General features: G+C 32.3%; 1 protein-coding gene across 2 annotated transcripts in view; it reads left to right on the top strand.

Moving 5' to 3' along the window:
- Positions 1–14,498, top strand: part of MCC (MCC regulator of WNT signaling pathway) — a 225,492-nt gene that overhangs the window by 116,913 nt on the left and 94,081 nt on the right. For both annotated transcript variants that reach the window (XM_051962155.1, XM_051962163.1), the window contains exon 4: positions 2,016–2,158. In XM_051962155.1, the coding sequence (XP_051818115.1) occupies positions 2,016–2,158 (143 nt within the window). The remainder of the gene's footprint in view (positions 1–2,015; positions 2,159–14,498) is intronic.

The following is a 14,498-nucleotide window of genomic DNA, read 5'->3' as shown; positions in this document are numbered from 1 at the left end:
AATTAATAGACTTAATTTCTATAATGCTTTGAATTTGAAGGAACATTATTAAAATACTTAATTTTCCTTTACAAATAACATTAAAGTAATGATATGAATACCACAAAAATTCCTTTGCTATATTCTTTTTGTTTTAAGAAAAAATAAAAAACTGAAGATACATCAGGTAATGGGCAAATATTTTCTTTGAACTATTGTAGTTTAGAGATTATTTCCCCATGAACTTTACATAATATGATGTTATTCCCAGAATTTGAAGATTATTTTATCTCAGAGTATTTGAAAAAAAATATTCCATTGACTCTTTATGATTCTTGACAGATTCATATCAGCTATGAAGCTGATGATGATATGAGCTAGATATGACATTGAAGATCAAGGAACATAATGGCCTTGGATAATACTCAAACAAAAGCTATCCATATTATTGTTATTTTTAAGTGCTGGGGTGTAGTTAGTTATATTATAGAGTTTAAGGAAAAATTTTCCAACTCTGATATACTTGACTTTTTTCCAATCCAATACAAACAAAAAACAGTCTACTAGGAACTTATGTTTGGATGAAGGATACAACATGTGTGTAAAAAAAAAAAATCCATAAAAGATAGTAGATGCAAAGCAACTTCATTTTTAATTAATTAATTTTTTTGAAAGGCAACTTTAGAGAATAAATTTCTAGTAACTGGGGTCACTAGTAAAAATTATGCTGTAGAAGATGGTGTTTAATTAAGGCTTGAAGAAAAACAGAGTTTGCAACACATTCCAGGTGTGAGGGACAGCCAGTACAGAGAGAGGGAAGTAGAGTGTACTGTGTATATGGCTGATCTGTAAAGTAGGAGGGGATTCAGAAAAATGGAAAAAGCATGGAACCAGGTTGAAAAGCTTTAAGCTGAAATGGAGGATTTTGTTACCTCTAGGTTCAAATATAAGGAGTCACTTCAATTTACTGAATATGGGGACAGAAGGAAAGAATTATGTCTTATGGAACTTTGCAGTACAGGTTAAATTCTTTATCCTCTTTGGAATTTAGTTTCTTCCTCTGTAAAATTATAGGATTGGCCTCAATGATTCCTAGAATTCCTTCCAGCTTTAAATTTGATAATCTTGTAAACTTGTGGAAGATTCTGGTTCAGTTAGATCTGTAATAGAGTCAAAATAATTCCTCTTTATTTTTTTAAAGTTTATTTAGAATAAATTAAGGAAAATGCATATGGAATTCATCTCTCTTAATAGGAAACAGATTAAAGTAGATTCAAGTAATATTTTTATGGGTCTTTGAACAATAGATGGCTTAAAATTACTTTATTAAATTGAATTGCATTGGATTAAATTGGGTAACATTGCATTTAACCCAATTTAATAAACAATTTGTTTGTAAAACTTTGGACCCATTGATTAAAAATAAGAATTAGGAGATAAGAACACCATCCCTGCTTTCATGAAGTTGATAGTCTAATAACTCAGTTTTATAGGATGGAAATTACTTCTCCTCATAAATCCTGCAGCATCTAGTTCAGTTTGAAGTATGAAGCTTAACTTTCCATTGGTTTTAGCAGTTCATTAGCTCATTCAAATTACTCTGGGCTTTCTTTTTCAAGAAAAAATACCAATCAGCAGAAAAGGTTGGGAAACTGCTCTACAGCTGTGTATCTGCTCTCATCTTCTATGACTTATATGCTAGGGTATTAGAAAATAGCCTCTTTCCTCATTTGAATTGAAAAGTATTTCCAATTCAATAAGTTATAGTCCTATTCCATTTATTTATTTTTAAATTTATTTTTTTTCTATATTCCCACTTTATAAGTGAATATATTTGTAGGAGTAACAATAGATCTTGATCTACCACCTAAATCGAGAATGTGTGTCTTTGATTTGTTAAAAAAGGAATCTTTATGACTGCTGGGAGAGAGGTCATCACTCCATGGGTGGCTTTGCTCTTGTCCCTTAGTCTTCCTTGAGTGACTTTATCGTAATCCTCCCATTGTGGGTTATCTTACTGACTCTTTTTTGTTTAGGGAAGAAGATGAGTATTCAGAGTTTCGATCAGAGCTCAGTCAAAGTCAACAAGAAGTCAATGAGGATTCTCGAAGCTTGGATCAAGACCAAACATCTGTTTCCATCCCTGAAAATCAATCTACCATAGTCACTGCTGATATGGGTGAGTCCTTTAATAAGAGTAATAGATTTGGAATTAAAAAAGAATTGAGTTTGCATTCTCCTTCTGTCACTATATGTATGTGACTTTGTTTAAGTCAGTTAACTTCTGGGCCTGAAGTTTCCTCATATGCAAGTAAGGGCATTAGACTAAATGATTTCCAAAGTCTCTTCCACCCCTAAATTAGTGAATTTATAATGCTTATGCCTATTGCAACATGGATAGCGCTCTAGTCTTTATATATCTAATACATGTTATGTGAAGGAAGTATTAATCTGAGAATTTAAATCAAGAAGTCAAAGAATAGTCTTTAGATGAACGAAGCAAATAAAGTTCCAAATAGATACATGACCTTGACATAAAAGGTTTTTGTCATAAATGGTTCATTGCTCTATAAACTTTGTCCATAGAAAATATGATACAATTTTTACATATCATTACTCCTTTATAAGGTGTGAAAAAGTTTCTCAAGCAACTAATTGGAATTAGAGAGAGGTTAGCCAATGGCTTCCTAAGCATTAGCCTTAGTGGATTTTAAAAGCAAGATTAAGCTCTTAGAAATCACTCTTTTCCAGATGTCTAGAAGAGGAAGTAATCTTTAGAGGGAGGAAGAATTTATTTTTTACCTTTTTCATTACACCTCTACCAGAATCCACTGGGAAATGGGAGAATTAACTGGCATCAATTGACAGTGTCATCATAGAGCATAGTAACTGAGATATTGAGCCAAGAGATAGTGTGCCCAGAAGTCCATCTCCAGAATTCAGTTGATGTGTGGAAAAGAGAACCCAGGAAACCAAGCAGAGCCATCACACTCCAGGAAAGCATCATGAGGACTTTATGACAAGAGTAAAAATATCACAGTCTTATAGTATGAGGTGTAAATTCATTGGCAATGTGTGTTCCTTACATATCTATAATCTCTGGTAACTTACTCTGCATTTGTTCTATTCTTCCCAATGATCCAAAAAGTTTCATTCTATGGAACAATTTCTTTTTACTTCCACCCCATCCTCTAACTAGATAACCCGAAAGCTCATCATCTTACAGATGAATCTACCTTTTAAGTTTAACATCTCAATCTTCTGATTGGAAGGCTGGAAGAAAGAGCAATAAATTCCTCTAAAAGTTTTCTTTTATAAATAAAGAAGATTCAGAATAATCCAAGTAACTCTCCATTTTTTTTTCAACATTCTTGATTTACATTCCATAAAATATCATGCCCCCGAGTTGAAGGGGAAAAACTCTTTTCAGCTTTCTTTTGTGTGTTGTCTTTACACATGGAATTATAACTTCCTTTAAGGCACAGACTATCTTTTTCTTTTTAATTATCTCTCCAAAAAACCTGGTACATAGTATCTCATCACAATCATATTCTATCACAATCACATGCCAAAACTTTTTCAGCCCATGTTCAATTGATGCATCCCTCAATTTCAAATTCTTTACCATCACAAAAAGAGCTACTATAAATATTTTTGTACCTGTAGATTCTTTTCCTTTTTATTTGATATCTGTGAGGTACAGAACTAGTAGCAGTATCTCTGGGCCAAAGGGTATGCAAAATTTTATAGCTCTTTGGGCATAATTCCAAATTGCTCTCTATTATGGTTCATTAGTTCACAGCTTCAACAGTAGGGCATTAATGTACCTATTTTGCACATCCGATCCAGCATTTATCATTTTCATTTTATTTCATGTTAGGCAGTGTGAGATAGTACCTCTGAGTTGTTTTAATTTGTATTTTTTAATTATTAGTGAGTAAGAGCATTTTTATGTGACTATTGATTTTTTTCTCCTGAAAACTGCCTATTCATATCCTTTGGATATCAATTGGATATCAATTGGAAAATGTCACTGTTATTTATATAAATTTGTCTCAGGTCTCTGAGAAATTTGAGAAATGTGGCCTTTATCAAAGAAAATTGCTATAAAAATAAATTCCCCAGTTTTTTGATTTCCTTCTTATTTTGTCTGCATTGGTTTTATTTATGCAAAACCTTTTCAATGTGATGTAATTAGAACTTCGTGTTTTACGGTACAATCTCACTACTGAATCCAGCAATCTCACTACTGGATCTGTATTCAAAAGAGATAATAAAAGAGGAGAAAGTTCCCACATGTGCAAAAGTATTTGTAGCAACCCTTTTTGTAGTGGCAAGAAATGGGAAATTGAGTGGATGCTCATACGTTGGGAAATGACTGATTAAGTTATGGTATATGAATGTAATAGAATATTATTGTTCTATTAGAAAAAAAAGATGAGCAAGCTGATTTCAGAAAGTCCTGGAAGGATTTACATGAACGATGCTAAATGGCTGAGTAAAATGAGTAGAACCAAGAGACCATTATACGCAGTAACAAGAAGATTATTTGATTATCAAATGTGATAGAGTTGAGGTTCTTCTCAAAAATGTTGTGATTCAAGATAATTCCAATAACTCAGAATGCAGAGACAGAATTATAGAGACTGAATGTAGATAAAAAACACAGTATTACATCCTTTTTTTTGGTTTTTCTTGTGTTTTCCCCCCTTTTGATCAGATTTTTTTTGCACAACATGACAAATTGTTTAAAAGAATTGAACATATTTAACCTATATCAGATTGCTTGCTGTCTTGGGGAAAAGGGAGTTAGGGAGGAAGGAAGAAAATCTGAAATATGCAGTCTTGCAAAAATGAATGTTGAAAACTACTTTTATATGTTTGGAAAATGAAATACTATTAAAAAAATTTAAAAAATGATAATGATGATAGTACTTAGACAAAAGAATTATCTGTTTTATATTCCATGATCTTTTCTATTTCTTCTTTGGGCTAAACTTTTGGGATAAACTTCTACTTTATCCATTGATCTGAGGAGGTAGTTTTCCCCCCATATTCCCCTAATATTTTTATGGTCTCATTCATTATGATGAAATCATGTATCCATTTTAAGTTTACTTTGCTATATACACTGTGAGATGTGGTTCTATGCATAGTATTTGCTTTCCAGTTTTCCCAGAATTTTTTGTCAAATAGTGATTTCTTGTCTTAATAACTTGGATCTTTGGGTTTATCAAACACTAGGTTACTGTATCTTTACTTGTATTCCTAATCTATCCTGTTAATCTACCACTCTTTTTCTTTGCCTGTACCAGATTGTTATGATGATTATCACTTTGTAATGTACTTTGAAAACTGGTTACTGCTGTCACCTTCACTTTTTTTTTTTTAAGCGATTGCTTTGATGTCTTTTACTTTGTGTTCTTCCAGATTAAGGGGTAAAAAAATAAATAAATAAATAAAAGAATTGTATGGGGAGAAGAGGAAAGGGGGAGGCAGAATTGGTAAATTATATCACATAAGGAGGTGCAAAAGACCTATTATAGTAATGGGTAAGAAAGAAAGGGTTGTGCTTACTCTCACTGGATCTGGGTCAAAGAGGAAATAACATAAACACTTAATTGGATATAGAAATTTTATCTTACCTTATAGAGAAATGGGAGGATAAAGTGTAAATAAAAGGAATACTGATAAAAGGGAGAGCAGATTAAGGAAAGTGAAGATCAGAAACTAAGGTGAATAGGGACAGGGCGAAAGGAGAGAGAAAAGTATAAACAGGAAAAATAGGATGGAGGAAAATATGCAGTTAGTAATCAGAACTGTGAATGAGAATAGGATAAATTCCCACATAAAAAGGAAGCAGATAGAAGAGTGTATTAAAAGCCAGAATCCTACAATATGTTGTTTATAAGAAATATATTTAAATTAGAGAGATTCACACAGAATAATTGTAAAAGATTGGAGTGGAATATATTATGCTTCAGTTGAAGTGAAAATAGTAAGGGTAGCAATCCTGATCTGAAACAAAGCAAAAGCAAAAATAGATCTAATTAAAAGAGATAAAAAAGGAAACTACGTCTTGCAAAGGTACCATAGACAATTAAATAATATCAATATTAAACATATATGCACCAAGTAGTATAGCATCCAAATTCCTAGAGAGAAGTTAAGTTATGGGAAGAAATAGACAACAAAATTATGCTAGTAGGGGACTGCAGCCACCCTCTCATTACTAGATAAATCAAACTACAAAATAAACAAGAAAGAAGTAAAGGAGGTGAATGGAATTTTAGAAAAGTTAGATATGATAGACCTCTGGATAATAGGGTTAGAAAGAAATATACCTATTTCTCAATTGTATATGGCACCTACACAAAAATTTTCCATATATTAGGGCATTAAAAAGCCTTACAATCAAATGCAGAAAGGGGAAAATATTTACTGTCTTCTTTTCAGATCATAATGCAATATAAATTATTAAAGGCCATAAACTGATGAACCAAAATTAATTGGAAACAAATAATCTAATCCTAAAGAATGAATGGGTCAAACAATAAATCGGAGACAACATAATGAAAATTATGGGATATAGCTAAAATAGTTCTTAGAAGAAATTTTATATTTCTAAGTGCTTACATGAGTTAAGAGGATATCAGTGAGTTAGATTTGCAACTAAAAAAGCCAAAAAACCAACAAAAATTCCCATTTAAATACCAAATTGGGAAATCTGAAAATTAAAGGAGAAGTTAATAAATGTGAGTAAGAAAACTATTGCGCTGATAAATAAAACTAATCATTGATTACATAAGCATTTGGTTAATTTGATTAGAAAAAAGAAAGAAAACCAAATTACCAGTCTCAAAAATGAGAAGGGAAAACCTCACCACCAATGAAGAGAAAATTAAGACAATAATTAGGAAGTATTTTGCCCAAATTTGTGCTAACAAATTTGAAATGTATGAATATTTGCAAAAAAACATAAAATTGCCTGGATTAACAAAAGAAATAATACAACATCCCATTTTAGAAATAGAAATTGAACAAGCTATCAATGAGCTCATAAGAAAAAAATTCCAGGGGCTAGATGGATTTACAAGGAAATTCTACCAAACATTTAAAAACAATTAATTTCAACATTGTATAAACTATTTGGAAAAATAGCTGAAGAAAGAGTCCTTTTATGATGCAAATATAGGTCTGATATGTAAAGCAGGAAAAGCCAAAACAGAGAAAGAAAATTATAGACCACTTTCCTTAATATCAATACAAAAATTTTAAATAAAATATTAGCAAAGGGATTTACAGCAATTTTTTGCCAAGATAATGACCAGATGGGATTTATACCAGGAATGCAGGGCTGGTTCAATATTAGGAAAATATTAGCATAATTGATCACATCAATAACAAAACCAACAAATCACATGATTATCTTAATAGATACAGAAAAGGCCATTGGCAAACCATTTCTAATCCTATTAAAAAGCATTAGAGAGCATAGGAACAAATGGAGTTTTCCTTAAAATGATAAATTGAATCTATCTGAAACTATCAGTAAGCATTATATGTGATAGCAATAAGCTAGAAGTATTCAGTTAGACCAAGGGAGAACAAAGATGTCCATTATCACCACTATTATTTATCATACTACTAGAAATGTTAGCTTTAGTAGTAAGAGAAGAAAAAAAATAGAAAGAATTAGACTAGGCAATGAGAAAACAAAACTATCACTCTTTGCAGTAGATACATGGTATTCTAAGAAAATCCTAGAGAATCAACTACAAAACTATTTTGAAACAATGAATAACTTTAGCAAAATTTCAGGATATAAAACAAACCCTTATAAACTATCAGCATTTCTATATATTACCAACAAAGCCCAACAACAAGAGACAGAAAGAGAAATTCCATTTAAAATAACTATAGACAATATACAGTATTTGGAAGGCCACTTGCCAAGACAAAGCCAGGAAAAATATAAACACAATTACAAAAAACTTTTCCCACAAATAAAATCAGATCTAAACAACTAGAAATATATCAATTGCTTATGGATAGGCCAAGCTAATACAATAAAAATGACAATTCTACCCAAATTAATCTACTTATTTCAGTGCCATACCAATCAAATTGCCAAAAATTATTTTGTTGAGATAGAAAAAATAACAAAATTCATCTGGAAGAACAAAAGGTGAAGTATATTAAAGAAATTAATGAAAAAAATGCAAAGGAAGGTGGCCTAGTTAGAGCATACCTAAAACTATATTATAAAGCAAAAGTCATTAAAAAAAAAATTGGTATTGCCTAAGAAATAGTGTGGTGGATCAGTGGTATAGGTTAGGTACACAAGACATGAAAGTGACAATAGTAAAATGTCTGATAAACCAAAGCCTCTAGCTTCTGAAGTAAGAACTCAGTATTTGACAAAAACTGCTGGGAAAGCTGGAAAAAAGTAGGGCAGAAACTAGGCATAATACATTTTGATCCTAATTGTGATAACATTCTTAGGATCTAAATCTTCTTATTTGGGAATTTAAGTTTAACCTTACTAAGTTCCTTATGATTTCCCACTTATGTTTATATTTTTATTCTTTTGAGTCTTGTATTTTTCTTTTTATTTCTGATCTTTTCAGCATTAATGCTTGCAAGCCCTCTATATCATTCAATATCCTTCTTCCTCTCCCCCAGTATTATACTCAGTTTTGCTAAGTAAGTTTTTCTTGGTTGAAATCCCAGCTATTTGCCCTCCAAAATCATCATTCTAAGCCCTCTACTCCTTTAATGTGATTGCTACTAAAACTGTATGGTTCTGATTGTAGCTCTACAGTATTTGAATTAATTCCTTCTGGCTGCTTGTAGTATTTTCTCTTTGACCTGAGACTTCTGGGATCTGAATATAATATTCGTGGGAGTTTTTATTTTGAACTCTCTTTTAGGAGATAATTGGCTTTTAGTTTCTATTTTTCTCCTTGGTTCTAAGATATCCAAGTAGTTTTCCATCATAATTTCATTAAATATGATTTCCAGAATTTTTTTTTATCATGGCTTTTAGGTAGTTTGTTAACTCTTAAAATATCTCTCTTGGATCTGATTTGCAGGTCAGTTGTTTTTCCTTTGTCTTTTCATTCTTTTGCCATTTGGTTAGTTTTGTTTTGTTAAGGGTTTATTTTCTTCAATACTTTTTGGTGTCTCTTTTCTTCATTTTCTTTTCATAATATTCTTGCATAACTTTAAATTTATTTCCCAGTTTATCTTCTATTTGATTTTTAAAATCATTTTTGCCATTAAAAATATTTTTAGCTCTTTTAGGAATTTGTTTTTGAGAATGTTTTCAATTTTCTTTTTTCTTTTTTTTTTTACAAGATAATATTTTCCTCTGAATTATAAAAGTTTCGAGTTTTAAATTAATCTCCTTCCCTCCCCTCATCTCTTTCTGAGTTGTTAAGCAATGTGATACAGGTTATACATGTAATTGTTTGGTAGACTTCACCTGTGAATCTATCTGGCCCTGGAGATTTTTTCTTAGGGAGTTCATTAATACATATTTTTTCTTTTACTAAAATGGGATTATTTAAGCATTCAATTTCCCCTTTTAATCTAGGCAAATTATATTTTTTGTAAATATATATCCATTTTCCTTAGATTGCAATATTTATTGACATATAATCAAGTTGGATAATTTTTAACAATTATTTTAATTTCCTCTTTATTTGGTGGGAAATTAACTCCTTTCATTTTTGATATTGATAATTTGTTTTTCTTTCCTTTTTAATTAAATTACCCTATGATTTATCTATTTTATTGCTTTCACACTACCCTCCCCAAACCATTTTCTAATTTTATTTATTAAATCAATTGTTTTCTTAATTTCAGTTTTATTATTTTTTTCTTTGATTTTTCAAGATTTTCAATTTGGTGTTTGTTTAATTGGGGAATTTTAATGTATTATTTTTCTAAATTAAAAAAATTCAATGCCCAATTCATTGATATCTTCTTTTTCTATTTTATTAATATATTTAAAGATATAAATTTTCCTCTAAATACTACCAAAGTTTTGGCATGCTGTCTCATTTTTGTCATTCTCAATGTAATTGTTTTTAAGCTTTGTTCTTTTACCCACTTATTCTGTCAAATTAGTGTGGTGTTATCTTCTTTTTTATAATAGGATGGTTCTCTGAGAGCAGGTTTCTTGGGGAGGTTTTCTGGAGGCAGCTTTAGTTTCAGTTCAGATCAATAATCACCCCAAATGCAGCCAGGGATTAAAGTATAGTCTTTTATTTTCTCTTCCAAAATAGCCTGATAAGCTTTCCTTGGTTCTGACAGTTCTTGTTGCTAGTCTCCCAGCAGAAGCTGGCTTCCAGCTCTCTCTGAATCTTGGTTCTACTCCTCTGAATCCTTTGTTCTGCCCAACTGCAGTCTTTAGCTTGTCAGTCTCCCGAACTCACTGACTTATGGCTTTCAATCTTTTTCAACTGACTTCTCCTGACTGAGCTCAGCTCTTTTTATGCTCTTTTAGATGTGTAAATGCAAAGGTTGACTCCTCCTCCAAGAGTGGGATTATGGGAAGTGTGAATTCTCAAAGCTATAAAGTTCACTTTGTCTATCTCCCATACTTGTGAACTCCAATGTGTGAGCTCTAATGTGTAAACTTTCTTAAAGGTGTGAACTCTAATGTGTGAACTCTAATGTGTAAACTCTTAAAGGTGTAAACACAAGCATTGTTTCTATCAGCTCTAATGACTTAAAACACTTTGTAAGGATTCTAACAAACTAGATTAGTTTTTAATTAATTTTTAAGTCTGGTTCCACAACACTTTATTGAATGTAATTTTTAGTCAATTGTGATATGATTTAATATTTTTGCTTTTCTGAGTTTGTTTTGAGGTCTGTCATATTTAACTCTAATAAAATTTTATCCATCTTCTTAACTTTTCTTGTCTATTTTTTATTTACATTTATCTAATTCTAAGAATGAAAAGTTGAGGATCCCCACTAGTACAGTTTTATTGTCTATTTTCTCCTGTAATTTCTTTTAAAATTTAGATGCATATGTTTGGTTTTATTACCTGTTGTACCCTTTTACCAAGATAGACTTTTTCCTTATCTTTTTGAATTAGATTTAGTTTTAGATTTTTAAATTAGACTTTTGAGATTATGATTTTAAAACTTTAGCTGAAGTATAATAGATTTTGTTTCACCCCCTTACCTTTACTCTGTGTCTCTGTCTCTGTGATTCAAATGTTTTTTTTTTAATTTTTAAAAATTTCATTCATAAAAAGGAATTTTAAAAAAAGAAAATATGTCATGTGCCTAGCAGAACATCAGGGAGAATTCAAAATATATAACAGCAAATTACCAGCTCAAGGAAGGATATATAATAGTAAAAGAAATTATATTCATGAATATCCACCTTTTATTTCCTTGTAGGTTGTTCTTTTATTCTGTTGCACACTTTTTTTACTTTATTCTTTTTTTCCCCTTTCATCTCTCCCACCTCACACAAGCAGGCTGTAATTAAGTAAGGATGTATTTATGTATACATATATAAATATTTACATAGACACACATACTGGTGTGTCTCCCCCCATCTTTCTTATTTTTGATTTAATTCTGCCCTTTATCTTGCCTTGCTATTACTTAACTTCCTCCCCACCATGGATTCTTCCCTTGTCTTTCTCCCTTACCCTTTGCTTCATCTTCTACCCGTCCCTTTCCCCCTATTTCTTTATAGATTTTGGAGGGTGCTAGATCTTTGATGGTATGTAGGTAGTATTGCCTATTTAACTTATTCCTGATGTGGTTGGTTTTCAGAACCACAAGCCTTCCTCTTCCCTCTGATGCTTCTATGTCTGTTCTTCCTGTGCACCTCATTTGTGTAACAAAATTACTATTTTTACCTTAACTCTGCCCTAGCCTTTTTTTTTAGTTACTCTATTTCTGATCTCAATCTCAAACATACAGTATACATTTCCCATGTAAAAAATCTAACTTCCTTGTTAACTTCCTTGAAATTGATTTTTGATATTGGCTCTTATATGTTAAAGCAGTGGTTCTCAAACTTTTGTTCTCAGTATCTTCATGTTATTAAAAAACTATCAGAGATCTGTTCAAAAAGTTTTTGTTCACATGAGTTATATTTATAGCTATTTACTATATTAGAAATAAAAAAAATAATTTTGAATTTGTAGACCCTCTGAAAGGGTTTCAGAGACCCCAACAATTCTTTGGACTACACTTTGAGGACCACTGCGTTAAAGTTTCTATTAGGTTCAAATTTGCTTGATTAAAAAGTCCTGAAAATCTGCAAATTCATTGAAAGTCTATTTTTTTCCTCATTCAATATTATGAATAATTTTGCTGAATATAATATTTTTAGCTCCAGACCTAGTTCTTTTGATTGCCAGCATATATGATTCCAGGATCTGCAGTCTCCTATTGTGACTGCTGAAAAAAAAATACAATTCTGTATAATTTTAATTGTCTCTCCAATGTATTTGAATTTTTTTCCCTTGTTTCTTGCATTTCCACAAAGGATCTCTTTGAGGTGATCGGTGGATTTTTTCTATTTCTCCTTTCTTCAGATGTTCCTTTCACTCCAGGACAACTTTCTTGGTTCATTCTTTATATTGTTTTGTTATTTATTGGTCTCTTGTAGCTTCACTAGGTTCCCCTTCCCTGAATTTAATTTTCAAGGAGTTATTTTTGAGATTGTAACATCTTCTTTTCTAGTTGGTTAACTTTTTTTCATAATTTCTTGTTTTTCTTGGATGGTTTTTATTTTTTTGGTGTTTCCTCAGTGTTTTTAAATTCTTTTTTGAGTTCTATAAATTCTCTCTGGGAGCCATTTAATGTCACTCTTTTAGATAAAAGTTTTTTTTTTTAAACTTCATTGTTCTCTGAAGATGAACTTCAGTCTTCCCTGTTCCCATAGTAAATTTCTATAGTTGGGTTCTTCTTTGCTGGTTCATTTTTTTAAATAAGAAGTATTGGTGTAAGTACTTCTAATTGTGGAGTGGGTGATTGTGAAGTGCTACTCTCCCACTTTACCGCTAATCAATCCTAATTCCTAGGTCTGATCAGAGAAACTCTGGTAAATATTTTAAATCTTACCTCTTATTGAGGCCCCCAGAAATCCTTCAGCTGCGATCTCATATGGCCGCAGTTTGAGCACAACAGAGCACCCGGGAGTTTTGGCAGACAAGCTTTAGACTTTATTCATGTGGTTTACACCTCACTCTATGACCTTCTGCACTATCTTAGTATCTCTCCCCGAGACGAGTTCCAGGTGAAGAAGGTGGAAAAGAGATGGAAAAGAGGTCAAGCGCTTCCTCCTGTGAATTTATATAGGGTCTATGGGGTCACAGGCACAATCCAATTGAAGATGGAGATTAATTCCCATTCTTGATGTGATTTCAGAGTGTTTAAGATTCCCACCATGGCTGGAGGTCCTACCCAGGAAGGAAGTCCCTATGTACTCATATCCAATCACATCCGGGGACCTCAAGACCATTGACCTACTTACATCCCAATTGCTTGCCTGACCTCTCTAATGGACCTCTTACAGGTGGTTGGTACCTCTAGCTTCCCTTCACCTTTCTCCTCTGACCTGGAACCCCAAACCAGAGTTTGACTCTCCTACAAGTGCCAGCAGTGTCCCTACCCTACAGCTTCTGCACTTGGGTGTCCTCTCTCAGGGCCAGGTCTCTGCAGCACAGCCGGATGTGGTGTTCCTCATTAGCCAAGGTTCTCTCAGTCTTGCTGGACTCAAATCCCCTCCATGAGGATGAATTCCTCCTCCATGAACAGTCCGGAAGGTGAAAGTTTCTGTGGTTCCTGATGAGGCTTCAGCCAAACCAAGCTAATCCCAGGGTTCCCCACTTAATGTTTCTGTGGAGCTAGCCTAGAGATATTTGCATTTCACACAGATTAATCCCTGGCCTGGGGTCTTCAGCTCTTCTTGGCTTGTACCAGGAAGACCTATGTTCTGCCCAAAGTCTTCTTGACTTATCCCTAGTCTTGTTTACCTTGACACACAAATTTATTCTGTTTATGAGGAAAATCAAGAGCGCTTAAAAATTACTGACCTACTCTACCCTCTTCCCAGAATCCACCCTCAAATGTATTTCTTGTAAATAATTTATTGTACAGTTCTGGATTTTAATCCATTCTGCTGTCTATTATAATATGTATATTATGGGTGAATTCATCTCATTCACATTTATGGTTTTTATAACTAGATATGATCCTATTTTTCCTTTGTTTCTTTTTATTTCTTTTTTATCTTGCACCATTTCCCTTCCCTTCCCTAATAGGTTAATGAAGCATTATGCTTCCAGTCACCACCAACTCCAATCTTTCTTTCCTTCTGTCCTTATCTTTTTTTTACTTTGCTGTAGGGTAAGATTGATTTTTGTATTCCACTGTTCAAAGGACATCATTTTTGTCACTTTATTTGCGTAATTTCTTTCCAAAATGTCTTTATTCACAGTTTCAGAATATACTATTTCCATCTTTTGTAATTT

The sequence above is a fragment of the Antechinus flavipes genome, chromosome 1 (assembly GCF_016432865.1).
Source record: "Antechinus flavipes isolate AdamAnt ecotype Samford, QLD, Australia chromosome 1, AdamAnt_v2, whole genome shotgun sequence".
In the NCBI taxonomy this organism is placed as follows: Eukaryota; Metazoa; Chordata; class Mammalia; order Dasyuromorphia; family Dasyuridae; genus Antechinus; species Antechinus flavipes.
Note: the sequence above shows the minus strand (reverse complement) of the source record. Positions and strands in the feature narration are given on the sequence as shown.